Source organism: Staurois parvus, unplaced genomic scaffold (genome assembly GCF_062004578.1).
Source record: "Staurois parvus isolate SC_StPar_1 unplaced genomic scaffold, SC_StPar_1.0 ptg000242l, whole genome shotgun sequence".
NCBI classification, from domain to species: Eukaryota; Metazoa; Chordata; class Amphibia; order Anura; family Ranidae; genus Staurois; species Staurois parvus.
In genome coordinates, this window is record NW_028318038.1 from 1,717,337 (window position 1) to 1,744,969 (window position 27,633).

Below are 27,633 nucleotides of genomic sequence, written 5' to 3' on the forward strand. Positions count from 1 at the left end.
GTGTTAAGTCAGCAGCTACAGTTTTTGTAGCTGCTGAATTTTAATAAACACAAAAATGGCTGGAACTCCGCTTTAGTTCCTGTCCAGCTAACAACATAAAAAAGCATCTTTATGTTCCCCCCCGCTGCAGATTTTCCCTCCTTTCCCATCGAGTGAAACCATTTTGTTGCCATGATGGTAATGAAGAGGAAATCTCTATGGGCCATAGTAATAGCAATCCTTCTATTGGCAAAACAAATTGTGAGACAGGTTCTCTATACAGGGTTAGACAGAGTAAAGCACCTTTCACATGGAGTGGACGTTTTGATCAGCAGGCAATCTGTCCGCTGATCCCCCCACTGATCAGAGTAGAGCGGGTGGAAGACAGGTCTGTGTCCACTCAGTTTATGGAGAATAGATACGGTCAGAGCCTATGTGCTCTATGGGCGGTGGGATATAAACAGACTCCGCTATCCGTTTACACCCAACTGTCCTCTGATCTGATCCACCTAGACGGATCTCGATCCATTGCTATTTAGTGGATCAGATGGGATTGGAGATAGGTGGGTGTAAATGAATACAAGTCCATTTACACCCTTTGATCCATAGGGATACATGGACCATCCGATCAGATCTGCCTGAAAAACTGATATGCGGACTTAATCGGATCGCCCATATGAAAGAGCCATTACAGAATCCTGCTTCCATGTGTTGCTCCCTCCCCAGCTGGATGCTTGGGATATCACTTCCTTGTAGGCGACTTAAATATTGCAGCATTTCTATCAGCGAGTGAGGGAGTTCTCACAAGCACCACAATCTCCAGTGCAGCAAGTGTTAATAATATACAAGTGACCTAAAGTCACCTTAGTGCCCTACATTCAGTGAATAACTTATTATCACAAAAGATAAATTGTGATAACTCATAAAAACTAAATCAGGACCCCTATAACAGGGGATAAAGTGACAAAATGTGATCACACAAATGAACTCCACTTAAATATAAATGTCTGTATAAAAGTGCTTCAAAAAACATGCAACATAGTGCAGTGATGGTATCTGTGAATGTGTCAGCACACTCAAATCCTCTCCGGCTAGATTGCCTCCTCACCTCCCTTAGGCGACCCAACAGGCCACTTCACTTTCAGGATATCCCTGGATCCTACTCCAAACGTGGTAGGTAATTCTGGAACTTGTAGTTCCTCTCCAACTTACTCCACAGGATAAATCAGGCCTCACAGGAAGAATTTATCTGTCAAGCATATCTCTCACCCCACAGGGTGAGAGAAAAAAGATCCTCCATAGTGTAGTATGTGAAAAAAATGTTTCCTTTATTCCAAAAAGTAGAAATGCCCACTCACTTTTGCCAATAATGTAACTGCAGATCCCTCATGCTAAGGTGTACTGCATGAATAGGGGACTTTCAGGTTCACCAAAATGGCATCCAACGCCGGAAGTGCATCACTGCGCACTGGAAGCTGCGTCACGGCGTACCTACGCGTTACGTCACCGAACCTCGTGACTTCCTCGGGGCTTTGGGTTAATAAAGCACTGCAGTATTGTTGGTTTTATTGTTTTACACTGTTAAGGTATCAGTTATAAGTGTCAGCTGCTGTTCTATAGGCCACTTCCTTTAGCACAGGAGGATTCTCATTTTTTTTTTTCTGACTATTAATCTCCAGTGTGGCTTGTCCCTAATGGAGACCCAGATAGTAGTAAAAATTAAACAGGCATTCTAACTTGTCCTCACTTTATCCAAAAAAAAAAAAAATTCTGGATATACAAAACACTTTTAAATTGAAATCCGTATTGTTGCAGACCAGTTTCTTGGTTCTTTTTTGGTTTATAATTATTTCAAGTCTCTTTTATGGAAGCTTATGTAATGTTAGAACTGAATATTTCCTCACTCTGTGGAACATTCTGTTGTCCTGTGAACTGATGGCATTTCCTGTGTTTGCTACACGTCTGAAGTTCTTGATCTATGACAGATCTTTATATTTACTTCTGTGGTTATAAAATATGCGGATGTCACACAAAGGCACTCCACTGTGTCTTATGTTTACTTCTACTATACTGGGAACATGGAGTGCTTTAATCCCTTCTTACCATAACCCTTATTGTTTACTGTCTCGTAGGGTCCCAAGCCCTACCCCATTGAAGCCATGGATTCCATACACTGCACTGATGATGGCCAAAAAGCCTGAAACAGCATAGCTGTATGCAGTTTGGAATAAATGGCTTTATTACATTAGGCTATACTTTACCAGGGGCGGACTGACAACTCATGGGGCCCCTGGGCAATAGGGGATCATGGGGCCCCTGTGTCCTTGCCAAACTCAAAAAATCCTATGAAAAAGGTACCAGGGGCATCTCGTGGGGCCCCCTACTGACCCCGGGCCCTTGGGCAGTGCCCGAGTTTCCAAATGGTCAGTCCGTCCCTGTACTTTACTATACGCCAATGGAATGATTTGCATGGCATTTCCCACTGTCCTGAAAGGAGGAATAATCTTATTTTTTGGGATGTGTGATGGAATGTCTGCTAAGAACAATCTACTGGTTATGTAGATTATAATATCGGAAAATTAACTCCTTTTTATAATATAAATCAGAAGATGCAGCGCTGGAAAAGAGATACTATAAAAATAATTATAAAAAAGAAACAGTTCATATGGTGATATCAAAGTGACTTCAGGTGCTCTCATCTACTCATATCCTCCTGGTCCTAAGGAGGAGCCAAGAACGCCGTGACGTCACGCCGCCGGGGCATCGTGGAGCTCCGGCGGCCATCTTTAACATTGGACGGTTAGTCCATGTAATCACTTGTATACAAATTGATTTTTACCCTACACTATCCTCGTTTTTACTCCAATAAAGTACATATCTACTACACTATGGAGATGTCTCTGTTTTGACTCCCCTGGGGAGTATTAATTCGCAGCCATTCATCTGACTACTGGGGAAGGAGCGTTCATAACCATTAAAGAGCAATCCACAGGCCACCACCAGAGGGATCACTTGGATGTCCTAGTAATTATATCCAGGAGCACTGGAGGGAGGCTATTGGATTCCAGACTTCACCTTTACCAGCAGATGACCACAGGAGAAATATATATTGATAAACGCTCATTAAACTGTGCGTTCTGGTGAGTGTGCATTTCTTCTGCACTTTATCGCACAGCACCTTACCACCAGGAGGATATGAGTAGATGAGAGCACCTGAAGTCACTTTGATATCACAATATGAACTGTTTCTTTTTTTATAATTATTTTTATAGTATCTCTTTTCCAGCGCTGCATCTTCTGATTTATATTGTTTTAAGAGGTTTTTATGGTTACCTGGTGTACAGCTGCTATACTTTATTTGTGGGTGCGCTCGCATATATTTTCTTTACTATTAACTCCTTTTTATGTCCATGGGCTCTCCATACAACTAATGGTCCTGCATATGTTGAATATCTGAATAAAATCAGGTTCTTTGTATGGCCATCCTATTTCTTACCATGTCAAGACATTTAGCAATGTGGGCTAGCACAAATACAGCAAGCCTCCTGCTGACTCCTTTCTAGTTGTCTGGTTTAGAAGATCTAGGATCTTTTATATTGTATACCAGGGGTTCTTAACCTTTTGAAGAACGAGGGTCTCTTAAGTGATTTGGTAACTGGTTGTGGGCCACAATGAAATTAAACCGTTCACAATTTCCAATTTTTTTATATTGAATGGCATAATGAACATTTTCCTGCTGCAGCCTCTAGATGCCGGTGGAAGGGAGAGGAGGAGAAGCCAACTTTCATCATTTTGCAAGAAGAAAATGGAGAGAATTGGTTCCGGTATATTATATCAAAGACTTGTGAGCTGCTATAACATATGCTTAGTGCCATACCAAAATCTAAATTAGTAGATCGCCTGCACCTAACACATACTCATGCAAATGTGCCTAATTACATAAATACCAAACTGTGCCGTGCTCCACTGTTGCCAATAAATTATAAATACATGAATATGTGCAAATTTCATATAGTGCAATTTTACATGGATGTAAATACCCTCAAATTAAAGCTGACAGTCTGCAGTTAAAGCACATCTTGTTCGTTTCATTTCAAATCCATTGTGGTGGTGTATAGAGCCAAAAATATTAGAATTGTGTCAATGTTCTAATATTTATGGACCTGACTGTAAATCCACTGTGATTATAAAAAAATGTCCATATACAGTTCTTCACTATTCTCGTGTTATCTTTTAAAATATAGAAAATCTGTGTTTCCTAATTCACCTCCATTGTCATAATTCACTGCAAAACTCATGCACCCCCATCGGTTGTGCTCTCACCTCAAATATATGACCAAACTGTTAAGTGAGGTCATATACAGCCTGTGTCCCTTTAATTGGGCCAAATGTGGATGGGATGGTATCCTGCTGAATGGGATCCCTTTCGTTCATCTAATGGCTCTCCCGCAATGGTGGGTATGTTAAGAGAATAACAAGATCATAGTGCTTTATCCTTAAACACTCATTTATTAATATAAAGTAGTACACTCACTTGATCAATGTACAAAAAGTGCTTTGTGCAAGAAATTGCCTCCTGAATGTTAGCAGTGATGATACCCTGTGTAGAGCCAGCTGATATTGAATAATTTCCCCCTGATTAAGCCAAATGACCCAGTGGCGTAACGCGTAGGGGAGGGTCTGACATCACGATGCTCGATGGTTCAGTTTTTAAGTGAATTTTGACACTGGAGGTGAACGAAGAAGCACAGATTTTCTGTATTTTAAAGATAACATGAGAATTGTGAAGAATTGCATATGGACATTTTTGATATTCACAGTGGATTTATGTAAAATTGTACTATATGAAATTTGCACATATTCATGTATTTATAATTTATTGGCAACAGTGCAGCGCGGCACAATTTGTTCTTTATGGTGCTGGTATATGCTGCACTGAATGTGACAGGGAGGCTGCACGGGCCCCCTAGAGCATGGGATGGGGGTCACTATTGCAACTTCTGACACTACACCTGTGATCGGGGGTGTGCGGTAAAAACACATCTCAACCATGAGGTTTTCCTGCCTCTCAAACTGCAAATGTAAACAAGCCCTTACTGTCTTGAGCCCCCTATAAGGCTGCTTTCACACTGATGCACTGCGGTTTACCTGTACCGTAGGTGCAGTGCAGTGCACTTGCAGCTTTCCTGCCGGTTAGCTGTGCTTTGCCATAGAATTTTATTATATCTTGCGGGTGTGCTGCACTTTTTGAAAGCCCACCAAAACTCCTGCATTCAGGAGTTTTGTTGCGCTTTTAGAAAGTGCACCAAACCTGCAGGATATAATAAAAGTCTATGGCTCAGTGCAGGTAACCCACAGGAAAGCCACAGGTGCACTGCACCCACAGATCAGTGTGAAAGCAGCCTAATAGTTGTTAACCCTTTTATAGGTACTATTGATGCCCATTGCAAAAGTGCAGTGTATGTGATGTTTAATGCACTGATCTTTTCCTCCTCCAGCTTCTGCTCTCTCCTTCTCCAGGCTGCTAATGTCCTAGGTGAAGTTCGTTTGGTATCAAATATATCTATTACATACTTAGAATTAGCGCAGCACCATCTACTCTTTATTCATATGTTTGGTATCACTTCATCTGGGACAGGAGCCAGCGCTACAGAGGAAGCATCAGCTTATGCAGCTCCTGCTTCCACTGCTTCCGGCTCCATGCACTCTGAAGGCGGATCGGCAAACCTAGATTGTGGTCAATGGGTTGCCAGTCCCAGGCATGTGCTTCCCTGGTTTGAAGTTGAGGGCTGCATCAAAGGGCTCCACAGGTTGAGCACCCCTGTTGTAAATTGTCATGAGTAGGACATTCCTAATCCTCTTGTATTGTAACTGTACCGTGTCTCCCTTTAATTTGGAAAGTGCTGCACACTGTTAGTGCAATATGAATTCTCTATGACAATGTGCTTTGATACAGCACTTTGGGAACATCCAACTCCTTTTGCAATTACCTTTTGAGGCTTTCCCTCCTTATGGAGGGTGTCAATGATGGTTTACTGCACAACTGTCAGGTCAGCAGTCTTTCCCATGATTGTGATTCCTACTGAACCAGACTGAGAGACCATTTAAAGGCTCAGGCACCCTTTGCAGGTGTTATGGCTTAATTAGCTGATTAGAGTGGGACACTTTGAGCCTAGAATATTGCACCTTTTCACAATATTCTAATTTTCTGAGATTGTGGATTTGGGGTTTTCATGAGCTGTAAGCCATAATCATCACAATTATGACAAATCACGGCTTGAACTATCTTGCTTTGCATGTAATGAGTCTATCTCATATATTAGTTTCACCTTTTAAGTTGCATTACTGAAATGAATGAACTTTTACACGATATTCTAATTTTTCGAGTTTCATCTGTAGATAAAAATACAAAAAAAACTTGGAGCCTCCCTCTCCCACATACGCAGACATTTCGGTTCAGCTTTTGGCCACATGCATTCTGAATTTTTGGCATCGGTTTCGGCACCAGTTTTTTCATTTCGGTGCACCACTACTCGAGGCAAGTTACAGCACACACTAATTTTGGTAGCATAATTATTAATGTGGAATGTATGTTCCTTGAACATTATTTTTTATCAAGTTTTTATGGGTAAAGTTCCACTTTAATTATATTCTTCTGTTTAATCAGTTAACCAGCTTCAATCCAGGAGTGTCTCCCTGGTATAGATTAAAGTTTATAAGCTTCTTTGGCGGCAGAGACTGAGTACTGTGTAAAAAGCTGTGGGATTTGTCAGCTTTATATGAACTAGCACAAGTGGACCTGTTTTTAGGTTTATTTAGGCTGCATGGCTCCAAGGACAAGGCAGAGTGAAGGCAAAGAGAGAACTGAATACTGAAGAGTGGAGGAGAAAAAGAATGCAGTGGAGCACCTGTTAAGGACTGGCAGGTGAGAGAGAACAGACAGAGGGATCTGATTGTGGACTCTATAGTAGGTGATCAGACAAGTCCATCTTTTGCAAAAATAAATAAATGCACCTATATAGATTGACCAAATTAAAAAAAAAATGATTTATTTTATTTAATGTATTTATTTTTGCATTTAAGCCTGGAAAGCATTGCTGCTACAATCAGTGGATTACAGGTTCAATTCCTTGGCTCCTGCAGATTATTTCTCCAAATACTTTAGATATGGGGCTGGAGGAAGTATCATTGGACTACAAGTACTCCCTCCAGGGTTGCCATTAGAAATCATGGGGACCTGTGCAGCCTACCTTGCAGGTTCCCCCCCCCCCCCCCCTCAGCTCTCCCAGAGGAATGTGGGGGGTGACAACAGTATGCAGTGCAGGGGTCAGGAGTATGCGGCATATAGTGCTTGTATGGGGAGGGTGGTCTGCAGCGCAGGGGGCAGGAGTATGCAGCATAGAGTAGGGGTTTATGCAGTGTAGGGGTCAGGAGTAGGAGGAGTACAGAAATTGGAAAATGTTTATTTCGAGGAAGGAAAGCAGAAAAGATCCATTATTTCCAGCCTAGAATGTTTTCTTTTCTTTGTACCGTTCTTCAGAGCAACACTGAAACAATGTTTTCCATGTGCCACTCACTTAAGACTTTGTGTCCCATCCCCCAAGGTTCCTATTTCCAAGTGCATGGATTGGCAACCATGGCACTCCAGCAGATGTCTCACAAGGCTTTGTAGGACTCTGCCAGCCACAGGCATGCCTCCCAGAGGCAGAGGAAAGATGGGATTTGTAGTTTCAGTACAGCCGGAGTGCTGAGGTTGCCTACCCCTGCCGTAGTGGATTAGTAGAATGCCACCTCGCTCCAGTGCACAAAATGGCTGACCAGACTCAAGTGACAGAACTGTTGTAATTACAAACTGCTCTGCTCTGTGGCACATCTCTGTGTAGCTGTAATGATTCTTGGATCTCACCAATGTTCTTTTTTCAGGACAGTGCGTGTTTGGATGAAGAGAGACAGTGGTCAGTTCTGGCCTAGTATATATCATGCCATGCCAGGTAAGTTGTTTGACACAGGTGACCTTGACTTGTTTCTTCCAGATGCATTTTATAGCACAAGCATCAACATTGGAAAATGCATTTTTTTTCAGTAGACTTTATTACCACCTACAGGGGATAGACAGAAAATGGAAACACTACATGCCTTGCAGGTGTGAAAGTGATGACGTTTCATGTTGAAAGCGGAAGTGATTGAACATTCTTTTGCTTCCGCTGTGTGATGAGACACCTAGCTAACAAGTGGGAAGCCTCACTTTCGTCATTCACTACGTACACTGCTAGTAATACGACCTCTTTGTTTCCCGCTCCCTCAACCTCCTAGCGATCACGGAAATCTGGATCCAGGCCACTGACTCTACCTCCCCTGCTGCACTCTCCTATGGAAGTCTCACCTGGACTTACTCACCCAGACCCAACGGTTGTAAAGGTGGTGGGGTTGGTCTGCTCCTGTCACCACAGAGCACCTTCCAAGTCCTCCCAAACCCCTCCTCTCTATCCTTCTCCTCCTTCGAGGCCCACTGTATCCGACTATTCTCCCCAACCCCCCTGAAGATTGCCGTAATCTACCAGCCTCCTGGACCCGTATCCCGCTTCCTTGATGACTTTTCCTCCTGGTTACCCTTCTTTCTCTCCTCCGAGCTACCCACCATCGTCCTTGGGGATTTCAACATCCCTGTCAACATTGACAACCTGGCCACATCCCAACTCCTCCATTTAACCTCCTCCTTTGCACTTGCACAGTGCCACTCTGACGGAAATATCCTGGACCTTGTCTTCTCTAATCGCTGCGCTCCCCTCAACCTCACAAACACCCCCTTCCCTCTCTCTGACCACAACCTTATTACCTTCTCTATCTCCTCGTCCTCTAACGCCTACCCCCCCCAAATGTCATACTACTACCAGCCGTAATCTCAGCAACCTGAACCCTGCCCCCCTCCACTCTGCAGCTGACCGACTCCATGACAGCATCCTCCTCCTGTCCTGCCCCGACCCGGCTATGACTGCCTATAACTACGCGCTGTCAACAGTCCTTGACTCACTAGCGCCGTTAACCACACGAAACATCAGACCCCGACCGCTCTAGCCCTGGCAGACTGATCACACCAAAACCCTCAAACGACACAGTCGTGCCCTGGAGCGACTATGGCGCGAAACCAGATCCCTACAAGCCTTCACCCGCTATAAATCTGCCTTCTACACTTACACCTCCTCCCTCCACACCGCCAAACAAGCCTACTTCCTGACCCTCATCAAGACCCTCTCCTCCAATCCTCGCCGACTCTTCTCCACCTTTAACCCTCTACTCTCTCCGCCCCCACCTCCACCCAGCACCTCACTCACTGCCCTTTAGATTGCCTATCACTTCAAAAACAAGATTGACACAATTCACAAGGACGTCGCCGCTACTCAAACTCCCTCCAAACCCGTCCCCTCTCACACAACTAGCCCCTCATCACCCCTCTCCCTCGACACAATCCGCAGAGACATCGTCGCTGCTCAAACTCTCTCCAACCCTGTCCCCTCTCACACAGCTACCTCCTCATCACCCCTCTCCCTCGGCCCCGCCACTGCTCTGACTGCCACCCCACCCAACATTCCTCACACTGAAACCCCCTCAACACTCCACACCTTCAACAATACTACCGAGGAGGTCTCCAAGGTCTTCTCTGACGCTCGCCTCACCACCTGCCCCCCTCGACCCTATCCCCTCACAACTCCTACGACCTCCCTCCCTCCCCCTCCATCCTACGCTCCCTCACCCACATCTTTAATCTCTCCCGGTGCATTCCCCTCCCCTCTGAAGCACGCGCACATCACCCCCATACTTAAAAAGATGGGGAAACCTCCTGCGCACAATCCTAATAAGCTAAAGATAAGCTGCTACACCTGCACCTTATTACCTAAAGTGATAAACCAAACTTAATAAAAAAATAAGTGCAGCGCTCATAAATAAACTAAATCTCTATATATACACATAATGACATATTAGCGAACAAACGTGAATCATATAGAAGAAAAAAAGTGCAACAACACAATGGTGCTACAAGTGAAGATAACCATTAATAAGCCCCTATATCAGGGGATGTATCTAATAATGATAGTGCTCAGTGTCAACACACTCTATTCATCAATATAAATGACAACTAAATCATAAAAATGCAATAAGTGAACACATCACTCAAAAAAAACTTGATATATAAAAAAAAAGTACCACCAGTGTCCACGTCATAAATACACATGCAGGTGAATCTCGTGTGTTGCTAGATCCTGGTGATAACAGCACACTCCGCTAGATTGGCCCCTCACCTCCTTTGCTGCGACCCTAAAAGGGCCTAAATGCCTTATGGATCATACTTAAAAAGCCCTCCCTGGACCCCAATGACCCGAACAACCTCGGACCCATCTCCCTGCTCCCATTCACATCCAAAATCCTCGAACGCTTAGTCTACACTCGCCTAAGCTCTCACCTCAATGACAACAACCTCCTCGATCCCCTATAGTCCAGCTATCTCCTCCTGTACCACTATCCCCCCCCTCCTAGATTGTAAGCTCGAAGGAGCAGGGCCCTCGAACCCCTCGTGTATCGCATTGTATTGTTATTGTACTGTTGCATGTTCTGTCTCCCTTTGTAATGTACAGTGCAGAGCGAACCGTTGGCGCTTTTAAATACTGTATAAAAATAATCATGTCAGCTTACTGAGCTTCAAAGATCGATGTGGTGGCTGCATTTAATTTCCTTTTTTAGACTTTTTTTTTTTTTACCTGTTAATCTGGACAGTAACATGCTTCCTGTGCTAGAGTGCCTCCACACTGGATGAAGGACCACAGGGGGCACCTTTGGACAGCTGCATTGTTAATCTTGAGGGAGGGGAGTGTTAGATTAGCAAGCAGAACTCCAGTTTTTTTTTTCCCTTCCCCGTCTTTCAGGACAGCACCTTGAGAGACCTCGGCTCCTCTGTACCTGAGGAAACATCTCCACCCATAATAAAAGTACAGCCTCTCCACTCCAACCTCAGTAACTGTGTTTCCTCTGGTGGGGACACACGATCTCTGAAGCCCTTCCAGGGGTGGTCAGGATCGCGCTGTGCCTGGAAGAAGAGGGGGGGCCCTTTGGACTGGGTGCAGTCCATTTCAGTTGCCCTCCCTTTTGCAGAAAGCCAGCCGTGGAATCTCACATGCAGAAGCGGGTGCAAGCCATTAGACCAAAAGTACAGAAGTACAAAAGGAAACGGCAAGGGAGGAGAAATTTTCTGTCGTCCTGAGCAACCCCAAAAGTCGCAATGACTGTGTTCCCTCAGTGGGAGGAAGATTGGGGGTCTTCCTCCCACAGTGGGAAGCGGTGTCCTCCAGTCCCTTTATTCTGGGTATGCTGAGAAGAGGGTACCGCCTGGAATTTTGGAAACTGCCGCCACAGAGGTTGTTAATGATGGAGCTCCCAAGATGTTCAGAGAAGGCTGCGGCCCTACTCTCTTCTTTGCAGGAGTTGGAAGAGCAGAGGGTCGTTATCTGGGTCACCTCCGCAGAGTTCGGCAGGGGTTTCTATTCCCACGTCTTTGTGATCAGAAATTCCTCAGGGAACTACAGGCTCATTTTGAACCTCAGGCCCTTGAACGAGACCATCAAATGCAAGCGATTCCGTATGGATTCGATTTGCTCGGTCAGGTCTCTTCCCCCCCCCCCCAACTGCTTTCTGCCCTCCATAGACCTAAGGGACACTTACCTACACATTCCAATTGCAGAGGCCTCCTCAGGTTGGCAGTACGGAGCCCCAGGGAAATACTTCACCTGCAGTTCTGAGCCTTGCCCTTTGGGCTTTCCTCTTCACCCAGGATTTTCACAAAGATCATGGCCGAGGCCCTGGTGTCTCTTCGTCGAAAGGGAGTCTTGCTGGTGGCGAACCTGGACGATCTGCTATTGTTTGCAGACTCAGAGGAACAGCTGTCACGGGGCATAACCCTGGTGATGAGACACATGGAGAATTTAGGCTGGCTAATAAACTTATCCAAGTCAAATCTGGTCCCGGCCTAAAGGATGGTGTACCTGGGCTACGAGTTGGATTCCACCAACAGAAAACCTTTCTACCCCAGGAGAAAATCCTAAAGTTGGACAGGGGAATCAGGCAGCTGCTAGGGAACCAGTCCGTGTCCCTAAGAGAATCCATGTCAGTGTTGGGCCTGCTAACCTCATCCATTCCGGCGGCGCAGTGGGAAGGTTTGGATCTGCGGCCCCTACAGCTGTTCATTCTGGACATCTGGGATCGCCGGCAGGAGTCTTTGGACTCCTTGATACAGGTACCCCCCCCCCCCCCGGGTGAAGAGGACCCTCTGGTGGTGGAGAAGGTCAGCCAATTTGGCCCAGGGGCCTTTCTCATTTCCAGGGAAGTTGCAACGGACCTGAGCGCCAGGGGTTAGGGAGCGCACCTAGAGGGGTCCGTGGCGAAGGGTTCTTGGCTACCAGAAGAGAGGAGCAGATCCTCGAACTGGAAAGAACTCAAAGCGGTATTGCGGACCCTTGTGGCCTTCCGGGAGCAGTTACGAGGGCAGCTCGTGCGGATCCTCTCTGTCAACTCCTCTGTCGTAGCAGACAGGGAGAGATGCGAAACAAGACCCCGTGGTCCTTGGCCTCGGAGCTGCTCAGCTGGGCCAAGACCAACGTAGCCTCCTTATCAGCTGCCCACCTGAAGGAGACATCTGTCAAGCCATCATAAGGGAGTGGGGGTCTCAATCTGTAGACATTTTTGCATCAGGCCAAAATTCCAAAGTTCCGGTTTTCTTCTCTCTAAACCGTTGGGACAGGGCATTGGCAGTGGATGCACTAGTACAGCTGTGGGACTTTCCCCTGTGCCTTCCCCCGAGTCTCCTTCTTGCCAGCAGTTCTGAGGAAATTCAGATCTGAGCAAACATCTCTAATCCTGATAGCCCTGCACTGGCCCAGACGAGCTTGGTTTTCGACCCTGGAGGCCCTGGCTGCCTACCTTCCTTGGATATTGCCATGCCGGGAGGACTTGCTGTCTCAGGGCCCGGTCCTGTGTCCCCAGGTAGACAGATGGAACCTAGCAGCCTGGTTTCTGAGGAACAACTGTTGAGGAGCAAAGGGTTTTCAGCTAGGGTAGAATCCACTCTCCTAGATAGTTAGAAAAAGGAGACCTGTTCTATCTACCTTTTTAAGGTCTGGAAGCTTTTTAACAGATGGTATGCACAGACTTCCCTGGAAAAATATAGTTTCAGTCCTAGAATTTTTGCAGGTGAGAGCCGACAAGGGTTTATCAGTGAGTACGCTGAAAGGCCAAGTGTCAGCTCTTAGCAGTTTCCTGGAAACTCCCTTAGCCGGAGAGGAGCTGGTGGCTAGATTCCTTAAAGCAGAGCTCCACTCAAAAGGGGAAGTTCCACTTTAAGGACTGCTCCCTCCGCTCCCCATTAAGGATTGGCACCTTTTTGGGGGGGAGCGGGTACCCGAATTTGACAGGTACCTGCTCCCATTTCCGGTCCAATCGCCTAGGCGATTGAAAGTGGAAGGTGTCCTCCCGCCCTGTAGTCTTTTGGGAAATATGACAGGTCCCAGAAGACTACTGGACCATTCATGAAGCTCAGCGCTAGTCGCGCATGGGCAGTGGGTGCCCGGCTGTGAAGCTGCAAGCTGTCACAGCCGGGTGCCCACACTGAAGATGCCGGCCTCCTGGAATCCAGGACGGCCGGTGAAACGGGCTGCGGGGCACACACCGAGGGACAGGTAAGTGGCTGTACTTTTATTCTGGGTGGAGGTGTATCCTCAGGTGGGGAGGAGCCGAGGTCTCTCCAAGGTGCTGTCCTGAAAAACCTCTGGAAAAAGCGTTACCATAAGTGTAACTTTGCTTTTTTTTTTTCCATTTTGGATATAGGTTTTACATATATAAAAGCTGATCATTGTAAGCACCCCTGTCCGTGGTAATTGTTTTGTCTCATCCCTCTAAGTCAGAGATGTCAAACTCATTTCATTGCGGGCCACATCAGGCCCTAGATACAGCTGGTTGTAACTGTAAGACTAGATGTCCAGAGCGCCCCACCCCCCTTACATCAGCTGTCAAGAGTCTGCTCTTCCCTACATCACAGTGCACCCCCTTACCTTGTGCTGCTGTCAGAAGCTGGGGGTTTAGCTGGGAAGCAGAAAGCATAGGGTTTGGAAGAGAACCAGACAAAGGCTGGAGTCAGCTGCTGAAGTCTGCTGAATGCTGAGACCAGGGACATGGAGATGAGGGGGTGCTGCAGCTGCACAGTGAGGTGCAAGCTAAGTAGGAGGCGTTCTGTCCTCTCTGCTGTTGGCTGCTGAAACATGGAGGGGTCAGAGATGAGGGGAGTGCCGCAGCTGCACTAGAAGTGCGAGGTCCACATGAAAGGGCCTGGTGGGCCAGATTTGGCTCGCTGACCTTGTTTGACACTTGCTCTACCAGCTACATCTGTAGGACAGCTTGTTCTGTTGAAAAATAGGACTTACTGGCCTGAACACCAGGTGAACATAAAAGAAAGCATAAAAAAGAAAATTAATACAGCCATCACGTTTAAAATGTGGTAAGCTGTAGTATAATAAATGTATGCTTTTGGGTTTATGACCGCTATAACCTCTTAGACTCCTAGCTTATAGGTGTGACCTGTCCACAGTGTATGTGCTTCAAAAGCCTGTGCATCAGTGTGCATGTCAACTCTGTGGTGATTACCCTGAAATGATATTATCCTTGCACTCTAGATTTGGTTGTTTCATAAGGGTTTACAGATGCACAGTGCAGGGATTCTGTTATCTGTATGTAAGAAATTAAATTTATTTTAAACCCTCAGCTTGTAGATGTAGTTTACAGCTTTCGGTGCTGCTGGCAGCTGTTCTCAGTGCTGCTTCTTTGAACTTCTGGTCTTCATAGGAAAAATTGGCTTGGGGGAAGGAAGTTGTGGTTGAGTGCCTGTAGAGCAGGGGGTCTCCAAACGTACTAAATAAAGGGCAAGTTTACTGTCCTTCAGTCCTTAGGGGGCCCGGACTATGGCCAATGGGACTACAAAATGTCTCAGCATCAGTGGGAGTGAACAATCTATCATTTTGTGCCAGTGGGAAGAATTGTGCCTCATCATTGGTGTCATTGGGAGGTATTGTACCCCTTCATTGGTGTCATTGGGCCCCATTGTTGCTGTCATTGGGGGGAACTATGCCACATCATTTATCTCATTAGAAGGAATTTGCCCATCATTGGTGTAATTAGGAGGAATTATGCCTTTCATTAGTGCTAGTGAATTAAATAGTGTCCCAAGGGCCAAATAAAAGCAAGCAAAGGGTCGACTTTGGCCCCCGGGTCACAATTTGGAGACCACTGCTGTAGAGGCTAAAGGACTGTGTGTTTCTATTGATGCACACAGTGTAGAGAGACACAACTCTAGTCCCTGCATGAGAGAGGACTCCATAAGATGCTGCAAAAGAAAGGAGCCACCCTGAAACAGGAAACCCGGGGCAGCGGTCATGGCACCAGCCTGAACTGGAACATAGGCAGGAATTAACAGCTGAAGAAACTGCATGCTCAGTGATTATTTCAGCTGCTGAAAGTGCTTAAAAAAACATTGGGTTTATTACTAATTTAATCTGTCAGCACTTGCTGTGGACATGCAGTGTAGGCGGTACACTTTCATTATAACAAACCTATTCCAGTAGCATTTATTACAACCTCTATGATGCTAATGGCACTCTGTGTTTATATTTTTCAGCTCCATGTTCATGTATGTCTTTTAATCCAGAAACTCGGAGGCTGTCCATAGGCCTGGACAATGGTACTATCTCAGTAAGTACAAAGTATATCCAGCTTCTTGGTTACATCACCTGCATTTTTATTTAACACTATTGGTTGCTGTTTATAAAAAAGTGGTAAGGCATTTGGAGATGTTAGTCTTGTTGCATCGCACACCCTTTTTTGACACTACTTATGGTTTTCCAAGCTACATCCATATTCATTTATTAAAAGCTTGTTTCTTTTGGAATACCTAAGCATGAAACTGAAGAATTGGAGTTTCATGCTTCATCCAGGTTCTAGTAGTCAGTTGCAAAAAAACAAAACAAGAGCGCACTGGCCTAGCATATTATCCCAAAAAAAAGATTTATTGTATTTTATATAAAAACATACCCACAAACGTGATGACAATTCGCATATCTAATGACAGCCACTTGAATCTGATTGCATGGGTGTTCATACCCATGCAACCTGTTCCAGGCAAACGCACTGCATTCTGCTTTTGGGGTGTCGTTGGCTTTTAATCGACAACAGCAGATCGCATAGACATAGCGGGATCGCTGTGCACCGCGCTGCGGGATACTGATTCCTGAGCATTTCCCGCATTGCATCAGTGTGAACCAAGCCTAAAACTCCACCTTTGTTATGGAAAAAGTAACTAGATACACTGCAAGAATATATGCCTGTGTATTTCATTTTAAATACAAAAAAAGATCCTGGAAAAGTTGTTCAGATATCTGAAAATTACTGCCACGTGGGAGGTACTTCATGAACACGCAGTACGCAGTGAACACGAGCGCCGAGGAGTCTGCATCCCCACATGCGGGTCACCTGTATGTCGCCATGCGCCCCCTTCCTTTGTCTCGGTGGGCACAGTGCAGCCCCATTGTTCCCGACGCCAGGACTTTTATTGTCTGGCAACCTGGCAGTGTCCTGCTCTGGAGATAAATACCGGAGCAGAATCTGGGCATGGGCAGTCTCCCCCCTGCTCGCTCCTCTTAACCCCCTGCTATTGTGTTGTGAGAGGTCCTGTGCTGCGGCCTGGCCCTACTGCCCCCTCTCCATCCCAGGACCTGTGGAGCTCTGAGGAGCCTGGCTGGCCTGCCACTGCTACTAGCCCCTTGCTCTCTCCACCGCCCGCCAGAGATATGCCTCCTTGCTTTGTCCAACCCCTGTGCTGAGGATTTGACCTGGACTTAACTCTTGCCTACCTGTTGTGGGCCCAGACTGTGCTGCGAATTAACCCCCCTTGTTGCCTACCAGAGCTTGGTGATCCTTGTGTGTCCCACCCTGTGTTATGGACTTTTTTTTTTTTTCTGCCTGAACCCTGCTAAACTCATCATGTGCCCTCACTATCACTCAATAAAAGCCTTGTGTGTCTCCCCACTCTCCGCGTGTGTTCTTTCCCACTTATACCTCCGTCACAAATGGTGTTTGTTCTCTGTGGTTCACCACTTCCATGTAGCTGCCAGTTGTTAAAGACCAACTACAGTCATTGCACACATCTCAGTAATACATAAGCTATATATCTTATTCATACAGTACATAACATAGGCTGGATATTCATAGACCCTGAGTAATAGGCTGGTACTTTCAGGTGATTGGACACTGGCAAAGCTTTGCTGGACCCGCCCCTTGGGCATACCCTTATGACTCTATCTGACTGTGTAAGACCTCTGCTTGTGTACTATGGGAATGGACCTCTTAACCCCCAATTTTTGCTTCACTAGTTTATTATTTTGATTTGGATTATTCAGTCAACTAATTATTGTCTGCTAACACAACAATAGAAGCTGTGCATTTGGCTCAGTAAAAGCTTGGGAGCTGTACCCAGACCCCACGGTGTCGGGTGCTACTTGTAATGTTTCTTTGAGTACTGGATCCTGCTTGGGCACTCACCTTGGCAATTGCAGTTCGTGTGGTTAGCCACAGGTGACAACCTTCTGAAGAACTCCTCTCCCCTTCAACTATCTTGCAGATAGTCCAAAGAACTGTTCAGATGCTTCAGGGCTTCGGTTTGGTAAGTTTGCTCTCCAACCCTCCCCTCACCTAGAATACTTAGGCACAGCCCAGGCAAAGGTCTTTCTTCCAGAAAACAGATTTTTTTTCTCTACAAACTCATGCTCATTCTCTCTGAGCATGCTGATTCAGAGCAATAAAGATTAGCTCTTAACCACTTGATCCAATCTGGGTACAATTGGGCAGCGCCAACTATCAACCACCAAGGAGGTACCAGGAGTTGGGTAGCTTTAATAGAAGAAAGTCTGATCATCTTATGGGAGGAGAAACGCTGTCCAGCCCTCTCTGCTGTTCATAATCCAGGAGTCGACCATTGGAAGGAAGATTACCTCAGATAACGCCGCCTGGGCCAAGGGGAATGGCTTCTTCATCCCAACATCTTCAATCTCCTATGTCAGAAATGGGGAACTCCCTTGTGGACATCCTTGCCTTCAGGTACAAACAGTTACCCCTACTTGTAGCCAGGACCAAGGATCATCAGATGCTCTGATAATTCCTTGGACCCCATTCCAGTTAATGTTTTTCCTCCAGTATGAATTCTGCTGCAACTGTTCCTCAAAATGGAACAAGAGAAGAAAATGGTTATTCACATTGCAGCAATCTGGCTCAGGAGAACATGGTGCACAGACATACTCAGACTTCTAGGACAGGGATACTGAATTAAAATTAACAGGAGTCCGGTAAGTACAATTATCTTCCAGATGTCCGGATGTCATGTTTGTGCTATGATTCAGATCCATCACATCACGGCCTCCCGTGCACATCACAGTTCCTCCCCCCATCACCAACTGCACCATCACAGACACCCCCCCCCCCCCCCCCTTATCACCGACTGCTTCATCGCGGACCCTGCTCATCACAGACCGTCCCATCATGGACCCTGCTCATCACAGATCCCATCCATGACAGACCCCTCAGCGCAGACCCACCCCAATCACCCAATCACAGACCCCCCATGACAGTCCTCCCTGCATATTACAGATTCTTATCCCTTTCATAATATCGCAGCACTCCCCCCCCCCCCCCCCCCCTTGTCCTACCTTATTCATACAAGACAGCAAGCACGGCAGGTCTGGACATAGGGCGGGACTTTTCATGTTAAAGGTGGGTAAATGATTTCTTGGACAGCCCCACTGCCTAGCAACCAATCACTCGCTTCCCAACATGAAAAGCCCACCCTATGTCCAGACCTGCTGTGCTTCCCGGCTTGTGTGAATAAGGTAGGGCAGTGTGGGGAGGGGGGAGTGCTGCGATGTTATGAATGGGACAGACTTGCTGCGCCTCAAATGCTGTGCCCTTTCCTTGAGGATAATAGCGGTCGGCGGGCGAGTCGGTGGTGGGGGGAGGACATTCAGGCAACTATTTGGTGAGGCTGCGGTCTGGAAAGGAATGATTCTGGGTCCGGATCCGGACTTCGGTCCACCATTTAGTGATGCCTGTTCTGATGCCTGATCTAAATGATCCATGGCCTATTACAAATGAACCAGACCTCCTGTTCCATCCTGCTCTTCACTCACTAGCTTTAACGGTGTGACTGTTGAAACCCATGTCTTGAGGGACAGCGCTGTTTCCGGTGCTTCCATATTGCTAAGATCCCAAAATGATAATCCTTGTCTGCCTGATGTGAACAGACAAGGTGGTCTAGTTTGACATGATCTATGCAAAATAATGTCTTGAAATAGGACATGCTTCATTTTTGGATGGTGATGCATGAACCTGGGTCCAGATATATGGATGCACCAAATATATTTCTACAAAGCATCTAAAAGAGGTCTTTTCTAAGTATGAACAGCAACAAAATATTAAATTTATGTTTACATTTTGACCCTTTTTGTGGACACCTGCTGCGCTCAATATGCACATTATGATCAAGAGAATAACACTGTTGGTGCACAATGCCGGAGAATCATCTGTAAAGTTTAACAAGCTATTCTAAAGAAATTATATGGTGGGGTTTATGATATCAATGTAAACACTTGTTTTGCTTGAGGAATTAAGACATACAATAATACTCCACAGCTGACTACCTGCAATGACCTTTTTACTATATATATCATCTTATGGAGAGACTTCTATTATGAGGATTAGCACAGGCTGTGGCGGTCATGCTTAATATTAATATGACAACTGATGAAGTCAGAAAATTCAGCAGCTGTGCATAGTAACCAATCGGCTTCTATCGGAAGCAGCTGTGCATTGTAACCAATCGGCTTCTGTCGGAAGCAGCTGTGCATAGTAACCAATCAGCTTCCGTCGGAAGCAGCTGTGCATAGTAACCAATCAGCTTCTATCTGAAGCAGCTGTGCATAGTAACCAATCAGCTTCTGTTGGAAGCAGCTGTGCATAATAACCAATCAGCTTATGTCGGAAGCAGCTGTGCATAGTAACCAATCAGCTTGTGTCAGAAGCAGCTGTGCATAGTAACCAATCAGCTTCTATCTGAAGCAGCTGTGCATAGTAACCAATCAGCTTCTGTTGGAAGCAGCTGTGCATAATAACCAATCAGCTTATGTCGGAAGCAGCTGTGCATAGTAACCAATCAGCTTGTGTCGGAAGCAGCTGTGCATAGTAAACAATCAGTTTCTATCTGGTTACTATGCACATTTGGAAAAAAAAATCCAAAAAAAGTGCATAAAAATGCATATAAAAACGCATGGAAACCTGCATTAGCGCTCATGGAAATGCGCCAAAATACAATGTGTTGCAGTTGCATTGTAATGTGGATTGGTGCTTAAAGTGATTGTAAGGCTCAAGATTTTTTTACCTTCATGTATTCTATGCATGAAGGTAAAGAACCTTCTGTGTGCAAAATCAAAGAAGCTGATTGGTTGCCATGCATAGCAGCTCCAGATTCTGATTGCTCTTTCTGTGTATAATAACCTACAATTTTCCAGGTGATGTCTTTGACACATGCAGATAAGGACTGCAACTTTCCTAATCTGGATGTTTTAGGTAAGTAACTTGCATAGCACTGAAGCCATTGGGTCAAAGGAATACTCAGGCAATTGGCATCTTTACAAAGAGGTCAACAATGGTAGCCCCATATGAAACTATAATGTTAGGGCAGTGCTGCATCAAAGACACTTGACAACAGCAGAGTGTATCAGCTGTTGTCATAGCACTAAAGTGGTTGTAAAGCTTTGTTTTTTTGTTTTTTTTTTAAATTAAAATAATAAACATGTTATACTTACCTGCTACCTGTGGTTTTGCACAGAACATCCCAGTCCTCCTCTTCTCAGGTCCCCTGCCAGCACTCCTGGCTTCTCCTCTTCATCCAGTGCACCCATAGGTACTTTCTTCCTGTGTGTGCTTGCGCCTGAGCCCTGCTGCCTGCATCCATAGCCACAGACAGTAAGGCACGACCCCACTCCCTCATCAGAGTTTGATTGACAGCAGCGGGAGCCAATGGCTCTTTCTGCTATTGATCTTCCTAGGGAGGAGGGACAGAGCTGCTGCTCTCATGCACAGCGCTGAATCGAGATGGGGCTCAGGTACGTATAAGGGGTGGCTGGGGGGGGGGGGGGGGCTCAGGCACAGAAGGTTTTTTTTTTTCACCCAAAAGGGGAAGTTCCACTTTTTTACCCCCCCCAACTGCCACGTTTGGCACTTTTTGAGGGGGAGTGGGTACCTGGTTTTGACAAGTACCCACTGTTACTTCTGGTCAGATGTGTCACAGCGATCTGAGCCGTAAGTTCACCGCAACCTTCTGGAACCCTTAATAGGTTCCTGAAGACTGTGGGACCAGTCACAAAGCGCAGCACACTTTGCACATGTGCTGTATGAAAGCGGCTATGAAGCCTAAAGGCCTCACTGCCAGTTTCCCTTACTGAAGATGCTGGCACCTGCATTCGAAGTCAGTTGAAGAATCGGCTCAGGTGAGGATATCACTGGATCCTTGGACAGGTAAGTGTCCTTATATTAAAAGTCAGCAGCTACAGAATTTTATCTGCTGACTTTTAATTTTTTGGAGGGAGCCCAGAGCTCTGCTTTAAGGTAAAAAAAACCTTAAAGCATTACTAAACCAAAAACAGCAAAATCAGTCTGTATATGCAGTAAAGCATGTTAGTTATACTCACTGTGGAGGGTGCATGTGATCGGCACAGGTCCAATCAGTACTGTCTGGACAGAGGGTCAGGGGTCATGCAGCCTCATAGGACAGTCAGAGGAGAATGGAAACTCCTCCTATACGAATAACCAGTGCTTTCCCGGACACTGATATTGGTCACAAGACTGCTATATGCTGCTGATAAGAAAGGTATTTAACAATTTATATTTACTAAAATAAGTGCATTTCCATGTTGTGTGTACTGTGGGAGACCAGATATAGTGAATGCAGGGTCCTGGGTTTAGGAACACTTTAAGACTTTATAGCCACTTTAAGTCAGGAACCAAAGCCCTGCTTGACCAACTGTTTAAACCAATACTGTAGTTACATTTTGTACACTTTAGTTCCCTTACCCACCTCCCTTAATGCTCGTTAGTTGACCTTTTTTTTTTTTTTTTTATCCCTTTTTTACCTTTTGGGATTAAAAAGGACATCTCCACCATAAAAATCTTCCGTATACAAATATGCATGGTATTGTTACAACCTGATTAAAGCTTTTCTTTCTTTTGTATGTGTAAACACTGCTTTTGTTTAAAGCCAAATATATGCGAAATAGGCAGTAATAAATGTTTTTATGTTCACCCCTGTTAGTAGCTGGATGAATTCCCTTCTCTGGCACAGGGGCGGACTGACCATTCGAGCACTCGAGCACTGCCCAAGGGCCCGGGGTCAGTAGGGGGCCCCATGAAATGCACCTGGTACCTTTTTTATAGGCTTTTTTGGGTGTGTTTTGAGTGTGGGCAAGGACACGGGCCCCATGATCCCCTGTTGCCTGGGGGCCCCATGAGTTGTCAGTCCACCCCTGCTCTGGCAGAGAGTTTACCTATGCACTGAGCTCAGGATAGCACGGGTGTTATTTTTAGCTCACTCACATTTCCCATCATATATGTGTCTGTCATTTCTATTTCTGTCAATTCCTTTTAGATGTCAGTTGTGTATCCTCAAAATCCCTTGTTCCTGCTGCTTTATTTAGCCATATTCGGTCTTTCTTGCTGTTTTATTAACTTGAATAGGACAAGACAATTATATCCTGCCTGAGCTGAAGATGGATAAGAATAATGTACTGCTTGCTTGTGTATTTTCTACACAAGCCGTTATTACAATGTGAAATGCCTGTATGAGAAGCTTTACAAAGAATACAGTATAGAATACAGTATAATATTCTCTAGTTCTAAAAAAAAAAAAAAAAAAAAAAAGCTTTCCTCTATGAAGCTGAATGGGTTCATGTTCCTTTGTTTCACAGCTAACATGGCCAAGGCGTCGGATAGTGTCTGCCTTTATTAGATACTTGTCATATAGATATATCTTAATTGCAGTGTGGGACACAGGCTAGATGTTCATAGACCATGGGTTATAGGGTGCTACCTTCAGGTGACTGGACACTGGGTACGCTTCCGGAGACATACTCCTGTAACTGTATCCCACTCTAGAAATATTCTGTTTTTTTTGCTAGAGTCCTTAGGTTATAGACACCCCCTCCAATCCCCCATAAAAAGGTTTATTATGCTTAAAGCTGAGTTCCACCCAAAAGGGGAAGTTCCACTTTAATGCTTTGTCCCCCGCTCCCCATTAAGGATTGGCACCTTTGGGGAGCAGGTACCCAAGTTTGACAGGTACCCGCTCCCACTTTCGCTGCGATCGCCTAGGCGATCGGAAGCGGAAGTTGTCCTCCCCCCTCCCTCCCCATAGTCTTCTGGGACAGGTTCCAGAAGACTACAGGACCATTCACAACTCACGCATGCACAGTGGACACCTGGTTGGGAAGCCGCAAGCTGTCACAGCCAGGTTCCCACACTGAAGATCCCCGGCACCAGGGAGAGAAGATGGCCAGTGAAACCAGTGGTAGTGAGGACACCGCTGGACTGAGGGACAAGTAAGTGGCTGTATTTTAAAAGTCAGCATCTACAGTTTTTGTAGCTGATGACTTTTATTTATTTTTATTTTCAGCTGGAACTCTGCTTTAAAGTGGTTGTAAACATATACTCAGTGGAGTGACTGGCTTCCGGCAATACACAGAGATAAAATAAATCCTACTGCATAAGTTGTACCTGGTTATCTGAAGTTTTCTCTTCTCTACATCTGCTCAAAGTCCAGCATTTATCTAGCTTGTCTGCGCTGTCAGAAAAAAGACAGGTAGGGAGCTGAACTTATACTCTACTGAGCTCAGTGAGGAGAGATTTGATAGCTGATTGGAGGAAAGGGACCAAACCCCTCTCCACAAAGCCAACAGGAACAGAGCAGAGGCTGTCAATCTGTTGGAGGTCCCTCTTTGTCACCATTTTTCTCTTGGTGTCAAGAAAACTTGTCAGACGTGATCCATGCAGTTAGCAGAGAAATGAAGAGCAGACCGAAACAACACTTTGTGCTCCTGAGACAAGTACACACTATAGAAAGATATGCTTTTTTCATATTTCATATCTGAGGTTTACAACTACTTTAACTAGTTTTCTTTATGCTCCTTTTAATTCATTTTGGATTATTTAATCAATTCTTCATATTTTTCAAGGATGTAATCAATTCTTCATATTTTTCAAGGATGGAGCACACCTTCAGAGCTCTAGAACTGCCCCAATCACTCTGATCTGAAAGCTTTTTGCGGGTTGGTAAAATCCACACCAAGCTCACGGCTGTGAGCGTGCATTAATTGTTTACCATGCCGTTTATAAACATTCCATGGCAGACAAGGGATTGATCTATAAAATAAGGTCTGTTGAAGTTGATGAAATCGTGTGTACATGTAGTAATAAATGACTCATTCTCAGAATGGGCAAAAGTTGAGTGGTGGGCCCCAGGGGTCTGTCTTGGGGCCAGTTCTGTTCAGTTTGTTTACTAATGATACAGAGTTTGGAGTCAAGAGCTCAATTTCAGTGTTTGCTGGTGATACCAAATTATGCAGGAAAATAACTTCATTACAGGAGGACAATATAAGAGGTTGGGTAGGTATATGGTACTCTGGTGACAACAGTACACCTGTAAAATACACATTTGGAGGGACTTCCCTGGGGGAATCCGAGGTGGAAACGTTTCTTGGGTTGCTTGTAGATCAGACTTAGCAGTAGAATGCAATGCCAAGCTGCATCTAATGAGCTAAATACTGTCATGCATTAAAAAGGGCCTGCATTGCAATAAACCAATAATTCTATCTCTTCACAAAACACTTGCTCAGCCTCATCTTAAATATGCAGTTCATTTTTGGTTGCCAATCCTCAGAAACTATCCTTAGCTAAATTAGAAAGATTTCAGGAAAGGGAAACAGAATTATTAAGGAGGATAGAGGACCTCCTCTATGAGGATCGATTACATAGATTAGTAATTCAATCTGGAGAAGACGCACTTAAAGGGGCAGTTTGCAATGTAAAAAAAAAAAAATAGAAGTCAGCAGCAAATTCTGTAGCTGGTGGCTTTTAATAAAAGGACACTTGCATGTCCAGGGATCCAGTGCTGTTCTTCACTAGCCTTCCAGTTCTTAGCATCGGCATCCTAATTGTGGGCAGCCGGCTGCTGTATACGCGTGAGGCGCGCTAGGACCTATCACGTGTCCTGGAAGACTGGGGGGGTGGGGACTTTTCAAAGCTAGGTACCCTCTCCCCGCAAAAAAAAAAAAATTACATACCAAACGTGGCAGGGGAGAAGGACATAAAGCAGAACATCCTCTTTTGGGTGGAGTTCTGCTTTAAGAAGTCCCTGAAGAGATCACGTGGCCACAGTTTCTGGGTAAAAGAAAGGAGGTTTAACCTTAGATTGTGGAAATGGCTCTTTACTATCCTATAACTGTTTTATAGCTCCCTATAAATCTTTGTTGAATAAAAAGTGTGTATTTTTTGTGCATTATTATATGAAGATAGTCAAAGATGACTGACACTAGCTTTTTATTCAGATGGCATCTGCATCCAAGTTTTTTTTTTTTGTTTTTTTTTTTACTTTACAGGTATTTGCAACTACATTAGATATATTTAATACAGCTTTATGATGAAACTAAGCATTTTTGTGAGTTTCTTAGCGAATGTAATCAATCCACATCCTATATCCTGCCCCATAATGATTAGCAATAGGAGGACGTGGAGGAGGAGAGAGGACTCTATAGTCATGTGGGCTGCACAGATAAGAAAAAGGAGGAAATTAAGAGTTTGGAATGGAACTGAAATTGAACATGCTCAGTAGAGGACACCAGCTGGTCTACACAATCTCATCCTGCAGTGGGAACACAGAGAATATGGGAGGAAAAGCTGAAGGCAGGATTAATCGGGTATACAGTATGTCCCCCCCTACTTACGAACGTGTTTTCGTTCCACTAGCTCGTTTGTAAGTTGAACTCGTTCGTAAGACCAACAAAAATCAGCGCTTGCAGACAATTGCTGCGAGTGATGGTCAGTGTGTTCTGGGGGGAATCCCCATGCTGGGTTGAACAAAAAAAAACTGTGACATGCAAACATAAAAAATGCTTTAAAAAGTGTTGCACAATTTTTATTTTTAACTATGATAAACCATGCTTTTATGTTTTATTTTTATGCAAATGAACTGTGAATACCTGGTAATCCTGCCAGTTTCTTGTGTCCTCTGTAGCTTCCTTATATCTTCCAATGCTTTCCACAGGTTCAGACCTTTGTGCTAGTGTTGACAGGCCTGCACATTTCATCTCATAGGAGAGATCGCATGATTTAGGCATTATATGATTAAGGATTGTTACACACTACGTGAAATATTTTTTTCAGTTCAGCTTTAAGCATTCACTTTCAGTGCATGTATGGACTATAGCTAGATTTAAATAGCAAGTGAAGATACAGTATATCCTTTTTTCGGAAATGAAAATCAGTTTTGACTTCCTGTCTAATACCATTATAAGCAGTTCTGCTTCCAACTTCCATTAACCCTATAAGATAGTCGCCTTTCACAATTTTGTGTACTGTAAATTTGCACTGTAGAGAATCTACACTTCCTCATAGCGTGGTGACTGTATGTCTTTGACAATGGTAGGAATGATAGGAAATGAGCGCAGCGAGTGATGATTCAGCTGTGTTTGGGAGCCTTTAGACCTCTGCTAAAAAATAGATTTCAATACAGTTACACACATCCTAGTATGGTCAAACTGCTATGAGCAGCTATATCTAGTCTCCCACAGTACACACAACATGGAAGTGCAATTATTTTAGTAAATATAAACTGCTAAATACTTTTTCTCATCAGCAGTTAGAGCAGTCTTGTGACTTCTATCAGTGTTCAGCCAAGCACTAGCTAAAGCTTGTAGGAGGAGTTTTCTTTCTGTCTGACCAGTGCTCATCGGCTCTGTCCTGATTACATGCACTCTCCCAAGAAAAATAAAACCTGTCTAGCAAAGCACACCAAACTGAGCATGTGCAAAATGCCTACAGTTCAGTCTGTCTTATCAAGAGATAAGAGGTGGTCGCTTAAACAAGGGGAGGAACAGAGAAATTTGGATCAAACAGCATTTTTACACAATGCAGAGGATTATTAGATTCCACAGTGAGTATAACAAGCATGCTTTACTGCATACACAGACTGATTTTACTGTTATGGGTTTAGTAACACTTTAAGATATTGAAGCTCCATTCACGCTAGCTTAAAAAAACACCAGTGCTCTTGCCAAAAAAAACCCCACCAGTGCTCTTGCCAAAAAAAAAAACCCACCAGTGCTCTTGCCAGAAAAAAATACACCAGTGCTCTTGCCAAAAAATCCCCCACCAGTGCTCTTGCCAGAAAAAAACCCTCTAATTTTGAGTGTTTTTTGTACTATCGTTTAGGAGCAAGTAACGTTTTTTTTTTTTTTTTTCCTTTTTGTTTTG

At 44.8% G+C, this 27,633-nt stretch overlaps 1 protein-coding gene across 1 annotated transcript in view; it reads left to right on the plus strand.

Moving 5' to 3' along the window:
- WDFY2 (WD repeat and FYVE domain containing 2) overlaps positions 1 to 27,633 on the plus strand; it is a 116,040-nt gene that overhangs the window by 25,235 nt on the left and 63,172 nt on the right. The window contains 2 exon segments of the mRNA XM_089680328.1: positions 7,903 to 7,970; positions 15,689 to 15,762. Coding sequence (XP_089536454.1) covers positions 7,903 to 7,970; positions 15,689 to 15,762 — 142 coding nt within the window.